The sequence below is a fragment of the Perognathus longimembris genome, chromosome 7, assembly GCF_023159225.1.
Source record: "Perognathus longimembris pacificus isolate PPM17 chromosome 7, ASM2315922v1, whole genome shotgun sequence".
NCBI lineage: Eukaryota > Metazoa > Chordata > Mammalia > Rodentia > Heteromyidae > Perognathus > Perognathus longimembris.
In genome coordinates, this window is record NC_063167.1 from 40,840,695 (window position 1) to 40,864,830 (window position 24,136).

At 38.4% G+C, this 24,136-nt stretch overlaps 1 protein-coding gene across 7 annotated transcripts in view; it reads left to right on the forward strand.

Moving 5' to 3' along the window:
* The window catches only part of Fggy (FGGY carbohydrate kinase domain containing), a 380,313-nt gene extending 371,456 nt beyond the window's left edge, over positions 1–8,857 (forward strand). For 5 of the 7 annotated variants that reach the window (XM_048351429.1, XM_048351432.1, XM_048351431.1 and 2 more), the window contains 2 exons: positions 2,741–2,802; positions 7,529–7,765. In XM_048351429.1, the coding sequence (XP_048207386.1) occupies positions 2,741–2,802; positions 7,529–7,610 (144 nt within the window). In that variant the 3' untranslated portion in view covers positions 7,611–7,765. Of the gene's footprint in view, positions 1–2,740; positions 2,803–7,528; positions 7,766–8,461 lie in introns of those variants that run through there. The other 2 variants (XR_007211617.1, XM_048351430.1) reach the window with 1 other exon arrangement.
* Positions 8,858–24,136: the final 15,279 nt, after the last annotated feature.

Sequence of the window (24,136 nt, forward strand, 5' to 3'; positions counted from 1 at the left end):
GTGTTGACTTTTGAATGGAGAGGCTCCCTTTATAACTATCTGTGGAAGGAGGCCTGGTGTACAGCAAAACAACAGCTTTCCTAAGAATCCATTTCTTTGTCTAATCTTCTGTGCAGATGAAAGATTTAAGAGTTGATGGCATGGGTGCTCAAACACCCTTTCTACAAACTCTTCAAGGTGGTCTCTTTCCAACTCATTCTGGTATCCTACATCTGTCATCTTTAGATCTCAGCCAAAACTTCCATTTTAACATTCTGTCACGTGTATGATCTATCCTCAAGTTCATTCACTTCATCGGCATTCCCTGAGTGCATATGATATGCCAGATGCTGAGTTTGGCAGTGAAAATAATTATAACCATTCCTGCCTGAAGGAGCTCACAGTCTACTTGGGGAGACTGATGTGTTAACAAAAAAGCATGGCGCCATGTCGTAAATGCTCTGGGAGACAGAAGGATAAGTTCCTGGGGGAGCAAATAACTCAGTTGTGGTGGGGGTGTGGGGCAGTTACATAGGAAAGGCAGCAGGAATGAGTTAGAAAAACAAAACAAAACTTCTCAGTAGAGTGGATACCTGACCTAAGTTAAATCAATTTTTTTCAGAAACAAAATAACACCTTTTTTAAGCCTTTGAAATCTTTATTACAAGTATTTGTAATACTTGTACTTTCAAAGTAATTTAATTTTAAAACTAGCAAAGGTACTATGAAGAAGTGAAAAGAGAATTCCCTGGTGTCTGCCATTTGTCTTCACATCTGTTGCAGTGGGAAGGCAATAACATTTATAAAGTACCTTTTACAATTCAAGTTTCCTGAATCCCACCCATGAAGGCAGTCCTGGAATGTTGTCTCAGGCGTGGGCCTCCGCACAACCAGGAAAGAGCCTCTTCCCAGGCATGCCCAAGACTTGACGTTAGGGCCAGGGGCAAGATTCTCCAGAAGCACAGCTGGGGACAAGGCAGGGACAAAAGAGAAGAGTGAGAAACTTGGTGATGGGGATTTCTGAGCCCTTGTCAGCAGGACATGGGGCATGTCACACACTCTTTTAGAATAAGCAGAGCTCTTCACATGGAACAGAAGCAACTTTAGTAAGATGTGCCTGCCTTCCTGCTCCTTCTAAGCTCTTCCCTCTAGTTTTCTGGATGACCATTTTTCATTCCTTAAAAAAAAAAAATCTCTCCACTTCAGGCTGCCTTTTCTTCCTGTTATCACTGTTGTTGGTACTCTAGCATCTCTGGTACTCTAGCATCAGCACCTTCTCAGGCTTTTCTCATCCATGGAAGGCTAGTCAAACAGATAATTAATACAGAATGTTCATACTATCCTTGGCAAAGAATAACATATCAGATTTCCTAACCTTAAATGATCACTGAGCAGAGATGTTTATCCTCTTCTAATACAGTACTTAGAATACTTGCTTTTGTTCACAGCAAATGTCATTTCCATTCTGCCTTGAGTTCCTTGATTAAAGGTCCATGCCTCCCTGTTGTCCTCATATATTGAGAGAAAGGCTTGGTGCATGAAAGAGATAAGTGCATTTGATAAATGTTCTAGGTGATGAGATTTGGCAGACCAAGCTCCTGCCCTAGTGTAACTTACATTTTGTTTAGGAGCAAGAGATGGAGAGAACAGATAATGAGCACAGAAACCAAGAAATATGTGACATGTCAGAAGGAATTAGTGGTATGCAAATCAACCAGTCATCACAGTAATGTGGCAGAGATGATTAGAGAGACACTCTAATAATTTGAGAATATCCAAGAGTTCTTATATTCTCTATGGTAATTAGATGTTTCATTTTTTTCTTTCTGGCTAATATATGAGTATATCCAGAACTAAGAGTATATCATATGCAAATCTTATCCCTAGCTAGTATCTGGTACATAGTAAGCAATTGGTAAATGTGTGGAGTAAAGTTATATATGTGACTCAAGAATGACTACCTTCTGGACAACAGTTCAATAGCTGTTCCTAGTTCCTGCTCTTTGTTGTGCAATTGCTTGCAATATTCCCCAATAAGGTCTATTGAACTCCAGAATTTGAGTTCACTCCAATACCCCTAACATTCTTGTGGCCTTAATAGCCTTGGGAGATTTCCAAGGAAACTTAATCCTTCCATTCAAATAATAGAGTTGTCAGAATCTATGGTGAACACCACTTCATATGACTTTCTCCCAGATGCCACAAAGAATCATTTGCCTAAGTGTCCCCAGCTAAAAACAAGAATTTCCTAAAGCACCATTCCAGATTTCAGGTCAGTCTCAGTCTATAGATCTCACGTCTATATTCACAAATTCAGAAACTGCTGGAAAGAGAGCTAATGGTGAGTCAAAGAGGCCTTAAGGACTTCATTCTGAACCTGAGGTGTGAAGGTCATTTAGGTATTATCTGTAGTGAGGTAGACAGTAGACTCAGAGTCTGAGATCCAGCCTTTGTGTACAAGGAATGAGGGAGAGAATGCCTCCCTGTGAGCCCTGGTGGCAGCCCCAAAGTGTTTTGCATTCTGGGTTGTTTAGGCCCTAGAAATCTCAATGCACAACAATTTCTTAAGCCCCTTAAGTCCACAAATGTAACCTTAACAACTGTTCGTGGCTTATATTCTTATTTCTAGAGAAAAATGAGTTGGAAAAAAAAAAACACCAATGAACTGAGTGAATACTAATTAGAATGTCCCTGCCTATCACAGACTCCCTTTGGTTTTAGTTTCCCAACTCAGTTCTCTGTGTTGTTTTCAATTTAACAGGAGGCAATGGCAGGAATGAGCAAAGTTGGGAAAGTTGTATTCCCGAGACATGAGGATAAAAAGTAAGTTTATATTTTTATGTGCAATACTGAGTAATAAGACTTACACATGTACACATACATGCATGCAACTGTATATTGGGAATGTTTTCAAAGTCAATTAATCCATCCAGTCCTTTCACCTAATAGTTGAAAGAACAAATTCCCAAATGAGGTAAGTTTTATTTACTTATGATTTAGAGCTGAGTAGGGCCAGAGTTTAGGTCACGTGCAAACTTATGAACTCTCAAACCTGTGTTTATCACCCCTGGATCATGGGTAGGAAGTTCGTTTTTCTCCTTTCTTGAAAAAAGTGAGCATCTTTTAGATCTCTGTCAAAGGAACTGTCCATTCTCTTGCCATTTGTACCACTTAGTGTTGAGATTTCCAAAATGACCTTGAACAGTGTTATAAACCCCAACTCAATAAAATGTTTATTTTTGAGCCCTGTTATTGAGCTCCCAGTACTGATACCCTGCTATAAAAACTACTAGATTTATTAATATATATTATTTAATAACAAAGGGACAAAATCTACCATCACAGTATTACCAGGCAACAAAGTAGTCTCGAGAAGAAGAAAGGTCTCTGACCCTATAGAAGTGAGGTAAAGCTTTGGGCAGGAGGCTAAATCTCAGCTGACCTTAAATGCTTAAGTTAAATTGCTCGAGAGACCAAGCAAGGAAGAACATCCTTGGTAGAGGGAATAGCTTTCAAGTTATAAAAGCCTAACTAGCATGGTATTTGAGGACACTATAACTATTATACTTCAAAAATAGGAACTGTGAGATACAGGACAAGAAGTAGTGTGGAAAGGGGAGGGCCGCTCCTACATTGCTTAGAGGGCCTGCCACAGACCAAAAGCATCCTCCTGCTGGTGGAATGGAGACTTTTGGGTAGTGATGGGACATAGTCAAATTTTAGATTTTTAGCAAGACCTCTCTTAGGGAATCATTTTCCAAGGTCTAAAGGTAGGAGTCAGAACTCCAGATGGAAGACTTTTTGATCAGCCAAGATTAGGGATGGAAAAGGCCTTTATTAAGTTTGTAGCAGTGAGTTGGGAGATGAAGGGACTGATGTGCAAATTGCCTTTATAATTTGAGGAAAGGATTTGAAGTTAAAACATAAAAGCTAATTTTAGCTGGGTATTGGTGGCTCATGCCTGTAATTCTAGCTATTGAGGAAGCTGAGATCTGAGGATCATAGTTGAAAGCCAGCTGGGACAGAAAAGCCCTAAGATGCTTATCTCCAGTTAACCAGCAAAATGCTGGAAGTAGAGTCATAACTCAAGTGGTAGAAAACAAACCTTGAGCAGGAAAACCCAAGTGAGAGCACATTGAAACTTCTGAGTTTAAGCCCCAGTGCTGACATAAACAAATTCATCATGGAACAGACAAACCACAAGAGGTACCTATGCCCCAGTGCATAGTCATTATTGAAGAAAGTTCAAAATGTCCACAGAAAAAGCAGTTCTGTTTGCTATTATTTCTTTGTCTACAAGTGGACTTTGGCTCTTCACTCTTGAACATGCCCCAACCCAATGCCACACTAGGAGGAACAGATGTTGCATGGCTTGGTCAACCCAGGAACATGGAGACACCTGAGTTCAGGGTGGCCATAGAAGCCTGGATGTCACTCCTCTCACCCTTACCCGCCCCCCCCATCCTGTGTCTCTGAATCAATTGCTGTAATCTTGACAAGATTTTTGAGGGAATTGTGTTTTTCAGTTCTTTCTGGTGAAGCCAGTGTGTTCCTTTTGAGTCTGGCATCTCGATGGCAGCTAGTTTTCTTCCTTCAGCCAGGCACCCGCAATGCCATACTGCCATCTGCAGGCAGCTCGAAGTTTTACAAACAGGAAACAGGAGCCAGTTTTTCCCTCTCACATTTCATGATTTCAAGTTATATGAACTATGGGACATTTTCCTAGGTCTCTGCCACCAGAAGCAACTGACAGAGCTGGAGAGAATTTGGAAGAGAGTGTTCAATGGACTTAGGCGCTCATAGAGCCTAATTTAATTACTTTAGTTCAGTAAACAAAATTTTAGGAGGATCCCAAATTTTATGCTTATGTCCTTTCCAGCTATAATATATATGGCTCTAGAATAGTTACTTTAAAAAATCCTTTAAAATTTTTGTGCAAAGTCAACCCACAGGAGAAAATATTTTGCAATTCATATGTCTAGTAAGGGATTAACATCCTGAATGCATAAAGAACTCTTAAAATGTAACAACAAAAAGTCCCTACAACTTCAGTCAGAAATGACTAAGTGGGTTAAGGGTACAGCTCAGTGGTACAGCCCTTTCCTAACACATGTGAGGAACTTGGTATCCCCAAGTATACAGAAAGAAAAGAAGAGGTGAGGTGGGAGAAAGTAAGCAGAGGGGAGGTGGGAATGGAGAGGGAAGAGGAGAGAAAGGAAAGGGTAGGGAAGGAAGAGAAAGGGAAGGAGGGAGGAGAGGGAAACAGGAAGGAGGAAAAGAGAGAGGGAACATTATAAAGGGGAAGGGGAAAAAAAGAAATGAAAAATACTTGAATTGGTGTTTCTCCAAAGAATATAGATAAAAATGGCCAGTAAGCGCAGAAAAATGTCACTATATATAAATCAAAGTGACAATGAGATATTACCTCATGCCCATTGAATGGCTGCTGTAATGGCAACAGTTACAATAAAATAATAAATGTTAGCAATGGTATAGAGAAATTAGAACCTTGTGTGGTAAAATGATACCAAACTTTGTATGGCTGTTCTTTAGAAAATTCATTATAGAATTAAACATATGACCCATTCATTTCTCAATATATACCCAAAGGAACAACAGGGTATTGATGAGATATAGAGATATTTACAATATCTAAAATGATAAGAACATTGTCTGCATCAGTGGATAAATGCATAGCCAAAAATGATATGTACATACAACAGAACATTATTCAGCCTTTAACAGGAAAGCTATTTCTGACATGCTACACTATGAGTAAAATTTGAACTTCATGTTAAGTAAAATAAGATGACCACAAGAAGGTAAATACTATATAATTCCCCTAAATACTATATAATTCCCCTTTATATATTCTAGATGTTAATTCCTTAGTAGATATATGAGTTGCAAAAATATTTTCCCCTGTGGGTTGACAAAAATTTTTAAGGATATTTTAAGTGACTCATGTAGAGCCATATATATACTGGACTTGATATAAGAATAAAATTTGGAATCCTCTTAAGTTTATTTTACCTAACTACAGTCATTAAACTAGAGTAGCTAGCTACTCTGCCACATAGTTTATGAAAGCCAATGCACGGAGTTTGTTACTAAAATCAGAAATCTTCAAGCACTTGAGAAAATCTTAGCTCCTGAGTCATGAATCATACAGTAAAAGAATGGCTTAAGAACCTTAGCTTGTCATGGAGTATCAATAGAAGCAGAACCTTGTCTCAAAGTCATTCCATGGTTAATAAATTGACTGAGTTTGAGCAGTATCTTCATATTCCTAGAGAGATGGTAATACTAGACTATGAGTTACTTATAAAGTAGTACTTACATCATTTCTTGTGCAGCTGGCATTGTTCTAAGTGTTTTTCACACACAGCACTGTTTAGGTAGAACCTTTAATTGTTCTTATTTCTAGATGAGGACAAAGGCACAAATTGATCAACTAATGTGTCCCAGGCACATCGCTAGTTATGGGGCCATGTTGACATTCAAACCCTGGCCTCAGAATCCTCGTCTTAGCTGTGTGTTTAGCCCCATCACAGCTCCTACATTACCTAAATGCTTAAGGTAGAAATGTATGGGAAGTCTATGTTTCTGTGTCTATCCACGGTTTCTCATACAACATTTCTCCCCTAGTTCACAGCTTACAGAAACTCCCTCATGTGAGCAGTCCTTATCAGAGTACTGTAGAATGTACTAAGACATGTTGAACTGGTTTCATCTATCCTTTCCCCAAGTGAGCTCCCCCAACTAAAAGGAGTAGGGACAAAGTTGCAGGACTTAAGTATAATTGGTCCAGGCTGCTGTTATTCCTTTCAGAATTTTGATTCCAAAGCAGCTCCAACTAGCTGCTCTGTCACATAGTTTATGACCAGTGTCAATTCAAACAGGTCTCACCTGAAGAGTCAGCCTGAGAAGACAGAGCAAAGTCCACTACTAGGCACCTGAAGGCTGGACACGACTTCATAAAAGGCACTAGTATTGAACTTTTACTCAAACCGGTCTTCCAAGGACATTTAGTTTGGAATCTGCAAGAGGGATTAAGGTGTTTGTTCTCACCCCTACTCATACTGTGGTTTTAAGGGTTGTTTTGTTGGGGAATGTTGACAGTACCTGGGTTTTACACACAGAGCCTCATGCTTACTAGACACTCTACTGCTGAAACACACCTTAGACTAGGGTTTTAACCTGTGACTAGTCATGTTGGAACTGTGTATTGAAGCTGGATTGGTGAAGGGGCCTATGTGGTGGAACCTTTAAAGTCACATGATCTGAGCCTCACTTCCACTCCCGATTTACTCCTTTGGATTGGTTTCCCCCCCAAAAAAAAAAAATGTCCTTATCTCAGAAATGGAGAAAATAGCACTTTACACAACTGATAGGTAACAGGTTTGAAACATTATTTCATTGTTCAGGAAACACCTGGGTAGTATTGGCATAAACATGACAGATTTATTCACACCCTTCTAAATGTAAGAGAAAGACACATGACAGCTTTGTCTTGAGATTGCTCAACATTTGCATTTTTCTCCCACAGATATTATGACAAGAAATATCAAGTATTCCTGAAACTGGTTGAACACCAGAAGGAGTATTCAGCAATCATGAATGGAGATTGAACAGGGCTTGCAGGTGCTGAGGCCAGAAGATTCTGTGTCACTGCGTCAGGGGCTTCTGTCCTTCCCTTTCATATTCTTGATTCAGAATGGTATTGTTTCATCATTTCTGTATTGTCTTCTAATAATAAAATGGTAGATATATACAAGCAAATATAGTCTGCTACTTCCAAATGCCAATATTGTTTTGCTTTTTTTTTCCCTATAGGTACTTAGATTTGCACTTGGCAGGCAGACTTATACAGTCTCCTGGCAGGCACCAGCCTCATGCCAGCACCTTTACATGGGGTCATAACATTTCACATAAGACTACATTTTGGGTCGCTTCAAAGCCAGAGGAGCTTGTATTTATTAACTGTTTCTATGTTAGCCAATAAATGAAAGGTTGCTTTAAATAAGATAGCTAATATGTACTGTGTATAGGTTCTTTTCACTTTTTTTTTGTACTAGTACTGGAATTTGGACTCAGGGTCTGGGCACTATCCTTTAGCGTTTTTTGCTCAAGGACCATGCTCTGCCACTTAAGCCAGAGCATGGCTTCTGTTTTGTTGGTGGTTAGTTGGAGATAAAAGTCTGTGGACTTTCCTGTCTGGACTGGCTTCAAACCATGATCCCTAAGTCTCAGCCTTCTGAGTAGCTAGGATTACAAGCTTGAACCATCGGCACTTGGCTATATTGTGCTTCCTTTAGCATTTCCCCTGCTTGTACAGGATATATTCTAGGGTCGGATGTTACATTTAATTGCAGAATCATCATTTTGCAATCATCTTATTAAAGGCAGGAATCATTGATGGATCCAGGAGATTTTGATGAGTAACAGGATGAATGCATGGTTTTAAAAAGTTTCTTCACAGATTGTTTATTAGTTACAAGAGGGAAAAGAATGTTAACTACATACGGAAGAAATGTGACATCTTGATTGGATGACCAAAATTAACTTCAGATGGCTGAATAGACAGCATGTGTCTCCAAGGTGACATCATGAGAAAGAAACAGCATCTATCTAGTTGAGAGTACATAACTCAAACCTAATCATGAGGAAACATCAGAAAAACCCCAAATGGGTCACATTCTGTTTTGTTTTGTTTTTTAATGGGACATTCAAAAATGTTCATGTCATAAAAACAGAGAAAGGCCTTAGGAAGTTTCTAGATTAAAGGGAACTAAAGAAATGTGATCACTTAAAAGCTTTTGAGGGAGACTAGTATTTGGAAAACTACAGTTGCTTTACTTGATGCCATAGCACATGAGCACATGCAGACACACACACACACACACACACACACACACACACACATCCACATACCACTTAGGATCGAAGAATTGCTGATATTCCTTCTCGAGCTGTCATAACTCAGATGAATTTGGGTAGAGGATGTTCTGAGGTCAACTATACAAGTCAGCAGATAGAATAGAAAAGGCCAATATAGCAAAAAAACATCTTTCAGAGTATTTAGTATGTGTCAGGAATTATGCCTCATAGTTGCTAACCAAGTATTCTACTACTTAGCTAAGGAATCTCTTCAATTTTAAATGAATATATTAATAGTAGCTGCCTTACAGGATTTTAATGAGGATTTAATGAGGTAACACATGTAAAATACTTAGCTTGATTGGCTGGGCCATGCTTGCCTTGTTCCAGGGACTGGTCCCTAGAAGATATTCAGAATGTTAGCATAGCATACTAAGTAGGAGGTCCAGGCTCAATTGAGAAGTCCAGCTCTGTAGTAGCATTCTTTAGAACTTAAGGCTACAGAAACCTTAAGCATGGCCCAGGGTGGCAGTGAATGTGTGCTGATAGTCCAACAGACCTAATATCAAGAGAAGCCTTGTTTATTCACTACTAGTAGACCTTAGCCAGAGAACGAATGAGAGGGAAGAGGGTAGTACCCCATCAGAGGAGGAAGATAAAGCCAGGATCTAAGCAAGTTATGAGGATGAAAATCAAATAGGATTCAGCTTCTTTAAAGCTGATGAATTCTGACTCAAAAACTTGGGCAAGCTAGGACCAGTCCACACAAAGCATGAGTGAATGCTACGGCTATGTGTGGTTAGGACAGGCAAAAGCAGAAGAATGAATAATTAGCCACTATGTGCCCTCCCTTCCAGTTTTTTTCCAGTCTTAACTATGGCATTGTAAGGTAGCTGTGTTAACCTCACAATATAGTTGAGAAAGCTGAAGTACAGAAAATTTTAAAAAGAAAACCAACAGCTAGCTCAGCTGGTAATGGATTCAAACCCACATCTGTTTTGGTGCAAAAGTTTAAGTGTTGTCCAGTTGTACAAACTGGAAAGCAACCCTGCCCCACTATCTGCTTTTTGGTTACAGTGCTCCTGATGCCTAGAAATTGGATTCCCTCACAAGCAACTCATAGCCAAACCAATCCTGACCTTGAGGTCTTGTTGCTTTATAGAGAAAGGAAAAGACATACCAGTGAGGTGAAGAACATGGCCCAAGAGAATTGCCTTTACATATCAAGAACAAGGAACAACTTGGTAGAAAGATCTTGGGCAAGTCAATTGCACTATAAACCTTAATTGTCCCCTTTGAAATTGGGATCATCTGGTGACTGCCTTCTTAGGTCATGGAAAGGACTAAATGAAAGAGCTATATAAAAAGTCCTTTGCATAATTCCTTACAGATGATAACAGGTTATTTAGTATTGTTTCTACATGGTTTTTCAGCCAGGTTAATCCCCAAGAAATCAATGTTTATCCCAACTACGTTTATCCCAACTATGTTTCAGGAAAACTGTAAATATCTAAATAGATTTCTATAACCATGTATAATTGGAAAACAGATATCATGTCTCCAATATTCACCTCCTTGAGTGAGAAAGAAGGCTGTATTTAATGCTCATGTATAACATATACTTAGGTTTTATGAGTAAGAATTATAGTGTGGCCAGAATGGGTATGAGATTTTTTTTTATCAGTTGCCTACTATAAACTTTTCTTTCACATTGAAGTCAGCCTTTGATTCATCAATCATTTCGCAAAGGAACACACTATAAGTTTCAAACTTGACCAAAAATACTTCCCTTATGTTAAGAAAATAAATGGAGCTTTCAGAAGGGCCAAAAAAGAACAAAATCTCAGCAGGGAGATGGGGAAAAATACTATAAGGATGGCATACTAAAGAGATACGATGACCCACCCGACCCACTGTCAGATTCCACTGGAGTCCAAATGAAGCTTGTAGAAGAGATACCCTGGCTCAGTGGGACCCAGACTGAGAAGTGGTCTTTCTATAGGTCTGTCTTACCAGTCGAACTGAACTGGCTAATTTAGATATCTAAGAAAGTATAGTGAAAAATATGACATCACTAGATTTGAAGAGATGAAAGAAACAAAGGAGAGCATTTAGGTTTTACAGATTAAACATGACCTGCTAATTCTCACAGGCTTCAAAACAGTCCAATCATCCTGCTTTTCCTATCCATGACTTGGCCACTGGCCTGTGTACCCTTGGAGGACCCAGACTTTGGGGCCTTGTGTTTTCAGCTCCTAAGCAGTTCTTGGCATATAATGAGGACTCAGTAAATGGAAAAACACAAATAGGACATTACTCAGCAAACATCTCAAAGATACCTCATGTGTAGGTCATTTTTTGTATGTGTGAATGTGTCTTAATTTAAGCAACTTTCCAAATTTCTATGTCTTGGTCACTAAGAGATAAAAATACATGTCATATCTAAGATTTTACTTTAAAAATTGTAGTGTATACATACATGAATAACCACACTGCTTCGCGTGGATTTGTAGCTCAAACTCAAAGCCGCTTTGCAAATTGTCACTGTTAACTCAGACCATTTCCTGTATAATTTTTTTTATGGGAAACCAATTACATCGTCGTCCAGAAATACACATTGTTCACTGGGCTGCAGTCTGACTACTTTTCGAATTCACAGCATACTTAGCAAATAATTACCATCAAGGAATTTAAAATGAAGGACATTATCACTAAATAAGAAACTAATGACTGTGCAGAGCTGTGTAATGTAATTATACTTAAGCTGGAACTTCAGATGAATTACAGAAAAATCTTTGTGCTCTCTTATGTCTCCATTAATACACTTAACTGCTATTGACAGGAATTTAGGAAGGAATCTTGAATATAAAAAGCTTTTCTTCTCCTTTATAATTTCCAGAGGGGGGGCTTACAAAAGTACATTTCTAAAGGATTTTTCCCTTCTGAATATTGGACAATTTTACTACATTGGTAACAATAAAATAACAAGTAAAAAAGAAAGCTTCTGCAGTATATCTAGACTTCAGCTTTAGCACTAACTCATCATTGATTTTGTGGTCAATATCCATTATGCATAGAAGCTCATTTAACATTACTCTTAATATAAATGTTCTTAAGGGCTTAATTTTTATTTGCTGAAGTCATGCTTAAGCCTTAGTTTGACATGTCCTCTCATTAAAATATAGAGCAAGGCTGCTTCCCTATTGTACAATTTTAATGCAAACTTGAAAGATGTCTTATTTATTAATGCCTATTCGGGTACTATCATGCCTAAATCATGGAATATTTCTTTACAGCTTCCATATTTATCACATGTGTGCCATCTGTTCTCCTCATAATAAATTAGTGAGGTAGATCTTACAGTGTGAGAGACCACTTTAGTGGTACAAAAACCACATCTCCAAGAGTGCAAATAACTTTGGCCTAAGATTGTATAGCTGGAGCACAGATGTAGGACCACTCTTCTGCTTCTCCCTAAATAAATTCAATTAGCTTATTTGGGCAACAGAGAATGATTCATTAGTTTGCTAATTGCTCTCTCTTCTGTGCTTCCCCGTTAGCATGTCTAAATACCCAGGAGGCCCTTTCTCATGTTCATTGGTTGATCAAAGGACTGCATTAGTCCTGCTGGCAAGCAGAGGTCAAGTAAGAAAGCCTTGGACTAGAATCATTAAGTTCTGCTTTCCTATCCCTGCTTCACTACTTACTAATCCACACAGTGTCTGAATTTCTACAATTCAATTAACCTGTTCATCTCGGTGTCCTATCTATAAGGTAAGAACAAAGAAAATCTGCCTCATGGCATGGCATGATCTGTGAAATGCCTGGCAGTGTGTAACGTAAAGTAGACATCCAATAAATACTAGTTTTGCCTTGAACAACTATGTATTTATTTTATAGAATTTCTTCCTTTCAAGTTGGACAGTTTATATCCAGTTTCTAAGGTAAAATGTCTATGTTACATTGAAAGCAAGCAACCATTATTGCACCCTTATTTTGCCAGATGGTCCCTGTCATTGCTTTAGGATGTCAGCATCATGTTAAGGAGAGGTGATATACATAGAAGGAGAATCAACAACTATAGATACTTGATCCTACTTGAGCCCAGGAAACATTATGGCTGAGGTATATTATGTGCAGATGTGGGCTGCCCGTAACACAGATGAGTCTGGGAAACAATGATACCTAAATTTGACCAGCTCTAACTTTCTTTGCCAGGCAAAGCTGCAGGCAGTGGGTAGACCTCATTCCTCAATATTTGGCTGTGACCACGTGTGCACTTCCAGTTCAGAGCAGCCCCAACCCTTCCCAGCCAATGAGTATCAAATTGCTCTTTATTTCACTACACTCTGAACACCTGGGACCTCACCAAATCAGTTTTCTTCTCTACAGTATAAATTTTTACCTAATCTGGTTTTTCTCCTTGAAATTTCAATACTGTGTTTACGTGAAGGCACAAAGAAGGGTAAATATTAACTCCTCTCAAATGGTTCACTGCATTATTCCTAACACACTTGTTAAAAGTATTCCTCACATTGCATTTAGTTCTACCAGTAAGCTCCCATTTACATATTTACATAGTTTTTATTTCCAGCCTTACTGTTCCCTTCAAATTAGGTGAACCATCTCCCTCAGCTCAAATCCCCTTTCCTGTCATATTCTACCCACAAATTTGGGCCTTGCTTTAGCAAACACACATCTGCCAGAGACAATCTGGAAGTCTTCAGGCACATGTATCCATTGCTTTGTCAACCCTTGTGATGCAAGCTATAGATGGAAGATGGAGTATACCATCTCTGAGGACTTCCAATCCCACTGCCATGTGATTGTTTCCTTCTCTGGCCTCTGTATGGTTAAAAAAAACTTGTAACTACTTCTGTCTGATGATTGTGAGAAACAGTGGTCATTATTGATTTCTGAACCAAGACTTTGTCAGTGTGAGAATCCCCAGACCTATCGTCCCTCTAAACAACAGCCTGGATTCTTCCTCAGCCAGGTACCAGCATGAGCATGACTACTCGTAGACTCCTACCAACCCATAGTAAACCGAGTGCTCAAAGAGAGACATAAACCTTGGCTGTTGAAACCACTGCAGCTCTAAATTATTGTTGACCTCAACGTGATCTGTCCTATCCTGAGTGGTACTACCTTACCACCATTCACCAATGCTACACCCCCTGATTATTAGTTTTACCCTGATCCATCCTGAGGCCAAATTTGCCATGAGTGGGTTGGTTGGTTTACTCTTACATAAGGCACTGAGCACCCCTATTCTGCCCCGTCTCCCAATGAACATGCGTTGTCCACTCAACCTAATGAAAAGCCAAAAGGCCATATTCTCAACTGCAGAGATGCCCGAGAGATTGTTTATCAGTAGAAATTGTGTTCAGCTGCAAGTAATGATAATTCATCTCAGTGACTTATATGATATCTATTATGTCCTCAATAAGCAATAAAAAAGAAACACTCATCAAGTTGACATCTGGATTCAATATCCATCCATCCATCCATTTAGAGTCCTGGCATCACTTGGTTGCCTTTTGGTGGCCTCCTGTTCCAAGGTGCTGCCATATATAGAGGCATCATATTTTCATGGAATTACATCCAGAGCAGAAGATGATTTTCTCTCCATGTGGTTATTTATTTTTGCTTTTTAAAAATAAAGGGAGACAAACATATATACTATACTCAGGGTATCAGAATAAAATACAGTAACAAAGGGGCTAAACCATAGGGATGATAAACAAAAGAAAAAATAATTTCACATAGTACGATAAAAATAACAACAGTGATGAAAAACTTGATTCCATATCTTGGAGATCATTTCACGTAGCCTCATCTTAGCTATTGAGCTATTGTGATCAATTGCTAGGACTATCATAAATATATACTAATTATTACCAATGAGGGAAAATATTGGTACCCTGGGTATTGTATATATGTTTGTCTAAATTATGTAAGGGAAAGGGAACATCAAAATGGTGAGACAGGATAAAGGGTGAACCAATACAACAGCAATACTTACAAGACAATATATTGGAAATTAACTGTACAACTTGGGGTGGGGAGATGAGGGAGGGAAGGCGGGAGAAAAATGAGGGAGGAGATAAGAAGTTTGACAAAAAATGTACTCATTACTTTACATGTGTAACTGAAACCCCTTAATGCAATAAAAAATTTTTTAAAGAAGAAAACAGTAAAGTTCATTCTGAAAAGAAAAAAATCAAGGAAGAGCCACCTGGAAGACTTCTCCTTGTATCTCTTTGGCCATATTCTGAAATGCAGGCAGAACACAGCATTGGGATTTGCCAAGACTGGCCTAGGAAAGCTCACGAAGCTTTCCTTGGGCATGGCATATTGTTGCTCTGGTGAAATTCTGTTAGAAACAGAGAGAAGAGAACAGTTGTTCTGTAGGCAACTAGAATACCAATGCTTCGAAAAAAGCACTATGGTCAATAAATTAGAGAAATATGAGTTAAATAGAATTTATTGCACTACAGGTGTAAGTGTAATCATAGAGTGCTTGCCCAACATGTGTGAAGCCCTACGTTTCATGCTCAGCACCTCAAAAGGAAAAGGAAAATAAAAGTAACTTTTGTTATTAGAGACATCTACAAATAATCTTGTAACACTGTTTATTCATCAAATTAATGGTTACTGTACATGAAATTTAATTTGCCTAATGTGGAACAAATGGAGTTATATTATTGGCATATTTATTATTATTATTATTATTATGACTACTGTTATATTTAGTATCATCTTACAAGTGAATGCTACTAATTATCAATGTCTAAACTAGTCGATAAAAGTAGGCTTGAGGGCTATGCATGGTGGCACATGACATTAATCCCAGCTACTCAGGAGCCAGAAACAGAATTGAGAGTTCCAGGCCATTCCAGATGAAGTTAGCAAGATCTTGTCTCAAACAAAACAAAGGCTAGGTGCTGGTGGCTCGTGCTGGTAATCCTAGTGACTTAGGAGGCAGAGATTGGAAGGATCACGGTTCAAGGCCAACTCTGGCAAGAAGTTTGTAAAAGTTCCATCCCCACTAGCTCAGTATGGTGATATATGCTGTCATCTTATATATGCTGGATGCTGAGATTTGGAGGATATTGCAGTTCCAGAACATCCCAGGCAAAAAGTCCATGAGACCCTTCTCAACAGAAAATCCTGAACATGATGATGTATGCTTATCATTGCAGCTATAGCAGGAAACATACTAGGGAGAAGAGGGTCCAGTCCAGCCCAGGTAAAAGGTGAGACCTGGCTTCAAAAATAACCGGAGCAAAGTAGGCTGGAGACCGGGCTCAAGTGGTTACAGAGCCTGCCTAGCAAGTGCAAAGCCCTGAATTCAAGTATTGTCTAAAACGGAAACTAAACAAAGCACAGCAGTCAAACTATTGAGATAGGGTCAAATACTAAGAGTGCCACTCCTGGATTGCTTTTTAAAATCTGTTTAATATTACTGTTTCCATGTATTCTGACTTGTAAGTTCTCCTCTCTGTTCTGTATGCAAGATGGGAAACTCCTTTGTTATACACAGCCAGCTGAGGATGTCTCACCTGCCACCCATCCCCAACTACTGTGCACACACTGACCCTAAACCACACTATACCTGCACACAGTAAAGGCGACTTAGTGAATGCTCACTTGAGTTAAAAAGACAAATTCTCTTTCCTCTAAATTCAGTAAGTACCAAAGGTACTATAAGCAATTTTATGACACATGGAGTTTCTAATCCTATATTCCATGAGTTGCCTTGAAGTTGCACTCACTGGAATTCTAATCTATGCCAAACTTTTAACAATATACTTCTGAGACTTTTAATGTGTGTGTGTGTGTGTGTGTGTGTGTGTGTGTGTGTGTGATACTGGCATTTGAACTCAGAACCTCACCTTCACAGGGCTTGCTTGCTTTCCTAGTGCTTAACCACTTGAACCATGTCTTCATCCCAGTTTAGACATTGTAATAGTTTTAAGGAGATTTCTACATATACTGTAAGCTATCTTATGATTAAGAAGGATTTGAGGGCTGGGGATATGGCCTAGTGGCAAGAGTGCTTGCCTGGTATACATGAAGCCTCGGTTCAATTCCCCAGCACCACATATATGGAAAATGGCCAGAAGGGGCGCTGTGGCTCAGGTGGCAGAGTGCTAGCCTTGAGTGGGAAGAAGCCAGGGAAGGTGCTCAGGCCCTGAGTCCAACGCCCAAGACTGGCAAAAAAAAAAAAAAAAAAGAAGGATTTGAAAGAAAGTATCTATAAAGCCACTTAAACAGTAAATGCATTTACATTTTATGCAAATACATACTAATTAATGAAGTCTACTTTCTAAAACATAGGTTAATATTCTACAGATGTGTTCTACAGAGCTGGAGAACATATTGTGCTTATGTGTGTTCAAACGTATGTTGCAATCATTCTTTTTTTTTTTTTAACAACACTTTGTAGATTTCTGCTATTAACACTGGGATTGTGTATTTGACCTTGATATCACCTGCACTTTGTAGCTGAGGGACGTACAAGGAAACTCTGGGAGGTTATAAAATCCACAGGAAATAACTGCAGGTGCAGTGTTGACTTTGTCATAAAAATGACTGAACTGGTGAGAATGTGACTGAAAAAGCCCTGCGAAGGAGGTATATGTCACCCTTTTCATTCTTTCATTGCTATGCTCTTCCCACAATCCTCTTGCATTATATAAAACTAGTGTAGGGCTTTAATCTTATTAGCAAGATCATGACAATTCATGTATCTTCTAGTAACAATAACTAATCACAATGGTAGTTGGTACTGAATAAGTGCTCACCATAGGCAGGCTGTGGTCTAAATCTCTGTTTCAGCTAATCTTTACTCCAAAGGCAAATGGCCACTACTATGGCAATCTCTATAGATGAAGACAAAGAAGCATAGAAAAGTGAAATAACTTGACCAAGATCACAGAGGACCTATGGGTCCTCTGTTCAACTTTCTAGACTGTGATTTTCTGACTTCATCTTCATAGTCCTCATAGTAGGTGATATCTCTATCCCACAGATGAGGAAACCAGAGTTATGGCATCAAATAATTTGTTAAAAGTCACATACAGGTAAGTGGCACTAAGCAACTGCCTGAAAGTATTACAAGATATTTGGAGCTGAGTTAAAGCTGAAACATATAAAACTATCAGTGACTATACACAGGGCAGCCCTGTTTGTGGTGATGTCCTCTGTCTAGGAGAGGAGGGAAAAGCTGAGGCTGTATGAAGAATAAAGCAAGCCCAAAGGACACAGGGGGAATGCTATTTTTGTATGACTCCCTCTAATGTTATGAGACAGCTTGGAAAGAGGGAAGACTTACCACTGGAGAGGGCTGTGGTTCTTACTTAAGGCCCTATGCACTACTGCTAAAGAGCATAGCAACTATTTCCGGTAAAGGGCCAGATGATAAATTTGTGTGTCATAAAGTCATTTACAGATGTCCAACTCTGCCACTGAACACATGAGTAGATAGACAAGAAGAAATGAGTAGGTATGAGAATCATGGTCTTTAGGACAGCCCCAGGCAAAAACAGAAAACTCTACCAGAAAAAAGAAAAACTGAGGAAGATTAAAAAAAAAACAAACTGCTGAGAGCTTGAAGTTGTAGAGCACAGGCCCTGAGTTTAAGTCCCAACACAGAGTATCCAAGTGCCAGAGTGCTTCTAGTTTCTCTCATGGGAATGAAAGAAAACACTCAGAAAGGCAAGTATCACATTTCCTTTCAATGTGAAATTTAGAGGGTAGAAAGATGATATGAATGTAGAGAGGGAACTATTATAGAAGAGAAAGGGGACCATGGGGGCTCACAAGGGGAGTAAAGAGGATGAACAGGAGCTAAATGTGTGTTTTCATCTATGAACATAAAACAGCCATATACTAGACCCAAGAGCTTACTGTTTCCAAGAAACTCATTTTATCAGTAAAGATCTATACTAACTGAGCATGAGGGGGTAGAAAAGACATGAAAATGGGAGCCAAAGATGAGAAGCAATGATACTTACATCAGATAAGAAAGATTTCAGATCCAAATTTGTAAAATGAAACAAAGAGGATAACTTTTTTATTAACAAGTATATCCAATACTAGAATATCCAGTTATATAAAAAAATTATTAGATCTCAGAGGAGAGACAGGCACTGATACAATAATCACTGAATATTTTAAAATTATTTCTAATCCTCTCTCACAGAGTGCTTGCCTTTAGAGCAAGTATTTCCATTTTTGTTTTAAGCCAATTGAAAATATTTTGAAAATTACAACGATAAAGTTTGTTAAAATAAACAAGCCTACTCTTTTACTCAGTGTAGGAATTTTTTCTTTAGCACCAACAACAGACTCAGCATGAGGATCCCAGTAACAAGGAGCTCCTGAAGTAGTTCGGGTTTTCTGAACAGTTTTAATGACTGCAAAGTTATTAAATGTGTATTGATTGTTGGGCCAAATGCATAAACAATGGTCTGCCTGTTCTTGTTTAATGAGGCAGTAGTTACTTAAAAAAAACTTGAGAGTATTTTATCCAGTATTCTTAAGACTAAGTGCATTAAGAGACCAATTTCTTTATTAAAAGCATGGATTATTTAAAAAGCACAAACCAAAAATAACTACACAAGTGAAAACAGAAGGTTTTATTTCGTCTGTAGAATAGGACTGTTAGAATGCCATAAAGGTAAGTAATTATCCTCAAGGGAACCCTGTTACAGCCATTGCTTAATTATGGTTTATTTTTCCCTTCCTCTTATGATAATTATTCACTCATTCGTGTTAAGAGATGATGACAGGTCACAAGCAGTCTGGTTGCTTTTGTTCCCCACACCCTTTATTTATCCCTAAGACCTATTACTTTCAGGTCCTAAGTTTCTTTTAATGATGTCTATTTAGATTTACAATTCTGTTTTTTTTAACAAGTCAAAAAAACTTAGTCTATTTTCCTTTTAAAAAAGATATGTTGAGAGCCATTTGAAATGCTAACAAATTCACAGTGTTTCCAACACACAGAAGTTTGGAAGTATAGCTAGAATAGCTTCAGGATTTGGAATCATAAGAGTTGGGCTTGAAAGGCAACTGTGTGAATTTAGAAAATTAATTAATCCCTCTGGGTCATTCCTTTTTTATTTCTTTCATTTTTAAGATGGAGTTGGTAGTAACTCTTCCTCTACCCTACTCGGTGTGTTTTTATGAGGCTCAAGTGAAATAATGGTTTTTTACATCATAAAATTATTGTCAAATGTATGCATGTCTATGTATGCATTCTTTTTAACAATGTATAGATTTTGACTGTAAGATGATACCTGTTGATGAGGAAAACAATTTTTCATAGGTTTAAAATCTCTCTCTCTCTCTCTCTCTCTCTCTCTCTCTCACACACACACACACACACACACACACACACACACACACACACACACACACACACACCAGTAGTGGGGTTTGAATTATGGGCCTGGGCACTCTCCCTGAGCTTTTGTGCTCAAGGCTAGTGCTCTACCCAGTTTGAGCCACAGCTCTACTTCCACCTAAAAAGTGGTTAATTGGAGATAAGAATCTCATTGACTTTCCTGCCTGGGCTGGCTTCAAACCACAATAATCTTCAGATCTCAGCTTCCTGAGTGTCTAGGATGATAGGCTTGAGACACCAGTGTCCATCAACAGTCTATATCTTAATGACAGGAAGCTAAGAGAGTCTTTGTTAGAGGATGAGTAGATAGATGGTGGGATCCCAATAGCTTCCATTTCATCCATCCCAGCCAGGAGTTGGAAAGGCTTTGCTGTATCATGCACTGCTATTGTGATGTACTGTCTCACATAGGACCGACCCAAAGCAGCAGGGACAAATAGAACTCCGATGCCTTCCAATCTATGAATCTAACTTGATTACCTCAATTATTTTTCTTTTCAGTAGTGGAAAGCTATTATCATGAGGACACAACAAATTCTGCTGCTGCCCTTAGAAACCACTAAATCATGTTTCTCTTTTCAAGTAGTGTAGTGATTATTACTGTCAGAAGAGGCCCTCTTCCTAAGATTCTTTTTATTGAGACATTTTTTTAGGTCTCTTTGTTACAAAATTTTATAGGACAGTTGAGATGGCTTAGAACTTTTGTGCATGTTGGTTATGACTGTTTCCCATAACTGATGTGAAATAGCCACGGTGTAGGAGAGAATTTAAGAAGGAAAAGTTTCAGGAAGTACAGTGCTTAGCTTTTCTTCATCCTGTTTTCATACTAATTTGATTTTCAATGTGTGGACTAACCTGTGACTGTAATTTAATGAAATGAAAGAGCAATGACAAAAAAATGAAGAAATGAAATGACATTTTAATCACTTACAATTTTTGGCATGATCAGCTTGGTTATAATTGAGGTGCACTCAAGGGTATTGTATTTCAAATAGAACTTTTCTTAAAATTGTTCACGTGTCCCAGATGTGACCTAGTTTTGTTGTGAGAAATGAATGCTGAGAGTGACATAGGGCAGTCAGTTAGATATGGCTATTTCAGGAACTATTACTGTTGCATCTACATGAACCAAATACATAAATCCAGCTGCCATGTGAGCACCAGTATTAGGCATGTGCTATGCTGAGCCATACCACAGGCTCCAAAAATTGAAAATATAAAGGCTAACTCTCAAGCTCAAGAAGCTTATCAACTAGTTTTAAAGAAACAAACAAACTAATCACAGGGTAAAATAAAACAAATGAAATAAGACGAAGGATATCACATTCAATAATGGAAGCTCAACAGAGCTACAGAAGCATTTTATTAAATGCAGCCATTTGCTCCATTCAAGAAAAATTCAGGGGGGGCTGGGGATATAGCCTAGTGGCAAGAGTGCCTGCCTCGGATACACGAGGCCCTAGGTTCGATTCCCCAGCACCACATATACAGAAAACGGCCAGAAGCGGCGCTGTGGCTCAAGCGGCAGAGTGCTAGCCTTGAGCGGGAAGAAGCCAGGGACAGTGCTCAGGCCCTGAGTCCAAGGCCCAGGACTGGCCAAAAAAAAAAAAAGAAAAATTCAGGGAAGGCTTCATAGAAGCAGTGTGATCTGAGAAAATTCAAAAATTACAAGTATTGTATTGTTTTCAGGTCTGCCATACCTGAAAGAATCAAAGGCAACATAAAATGAATATACTAAATGCCGATTTTTATTGAGGCTCTATTCACCATAGCCAAGATAAGAAATGGTCTTACATATCCATCTGCAGATGAATGAATTGTTCATCATCCATTAAGAAGAATGAAATCATGATGTTTGCTGAAAAATGGATGGAACTAGAAATCATCATGTTAAGTGAAATAAATGAGATTCAGAAAAACAAGTACTGTTTTTTCTCTCTCATGGTAGAATCATAAAACTAAAATAAAGTAGAAAGAGTCAATAAGGGATCAGAAGGGAAGCACTGGTAAGGAGGATAGGAATAAGTGTGGGTAATAAAGAGGACAGATTAAATCAAAGTAGCTTACCCATGTATGAAGAAGACATAATGAGACACATTTTCCACACAATGAATACAGAATCATCAAAAGTTTAGAGTTTGAAAATTCTCTTCAATTAAGTCAAGTCCTATTTTTTTATTTCAGCATTAAAATTATGTATTGTCAGTGATGTACAGAAGGGTTAAAGTTTCATTCATTTCTTACCCAACTTGTTACCTCCTCCCTCCTTTTTCTTCCCCTTCCCCCTTCCCTCCCTCCATGAGTCAGTTGGTTTACAGTACTGCTGTTGCATTGATTCATCTTTTACCCTTGTCTCTCCATTTTGATGTTTCCCTTCCCTAGTTCCAATAAATGTATATACAATACTCAGGGTACAGAAATCAGCAAGAGTGACATCAGGGGTAAAACCCTGGGGAAGAAAGACAAAAGTAAATGGCATAATTTCACATGGTACTTTGAAAATGGCAAAGACAATGATAAACCACTTATTTCCATTACTTGGAGTTCATTTCACTTAGTATCATCTTATGTGTTCATATGTACATAGCTATTGAGCTATTGTGATCTTCTGTTGGGACTATCCTAGACATGTACTAATTATTGCCAATAAGGGAAACCATAGAGTCTATGTCACTTTGGGTCTGGATCATTCACTTAGTATAATTTTTTTCAAGTCTTTCCATTTCCTTGTGAATGGGGCAATGTCATTCTTTCTGAGAGAGGCATAGAATTCCATTGTGTATATGTACCACATTTTCTTGATCCATTCATCTACTGAGAGGCATCTAGGTTGGTTTCATATTTTAGCGGTGACAAATTGTGCTGTGATGAACATAGTTGTGTTGGTAGCTTTAGTGTGGTCTTGCTTGAAATTTTTTGGTAGATGCTCAAAATTGTGGCTGCTGGATCTAGGGGAGTTCTATGTTTAGCCTTTTGAGGAACCTCCATACTGCTTTCCAGAGTGGTTAAACAAGTTTACATTCCCACCAACAGTGTAGTAGGGTGGGTTAAGGACCCAAAAAGAGACTTCTTTAAGGAGGAAATGAGAATGGCCAAGAGATGCATGATGAAGTCCTCAACATCACTGGCCATAAAAATCAAGTCCTATTTATGGACAAACATTTACTTGGATTAGAGAGAATCAGAGGGAAATGCCTAGTATAATGTGGGACAAACAACAAGAATCACTAACTGCTTCCTCCCTCTCCTCCAAGATAAAAATGGATGAGGTGTAATTTTCACTCTTTTTCTCACTTTAAAGTGTACAATTTGGTGATGTTTAGCATATTTGCAATATTTTAAAAACACTCCATTATCTAATTCCAGAATATTTCCCTCATCCAAAAAAATGCTGTTCATTTTGAACAGTCTCTGGCATTTCCTATCCACCAGCATCTGAAAACCAACAGTCTTTTTAACTTTATGTCCAATTTAGACATTTCATATAAATATGGCAATAAAAATGTACCATTTGTGTCTGGTTTCTTTCATTTACAAGGATTCATCCAGTTGTAATATGCATCGATATTTTCTGGTTGAATAATATTCTGCCTTATTACATACCACATTTTGTTGATCTATTTTGTTGGTGGATATTGGATTTTGTTTCTATGTTTTAACTATTGTGAATATTGCTGCTATGTGCAATTATATGCAAGTGTTGTTGACCATTTGTTTTCAATTCTCTTGTGTATATATTTATGATTGGAACTGCTGGATCATATGATAATAAATTTCTGAGGAATCATTAGGCTGTTTTTCTACCTTTGATATAACACTTGACATTCCCACCACCCGTGTATGAATGTGTCAATTTCTCCA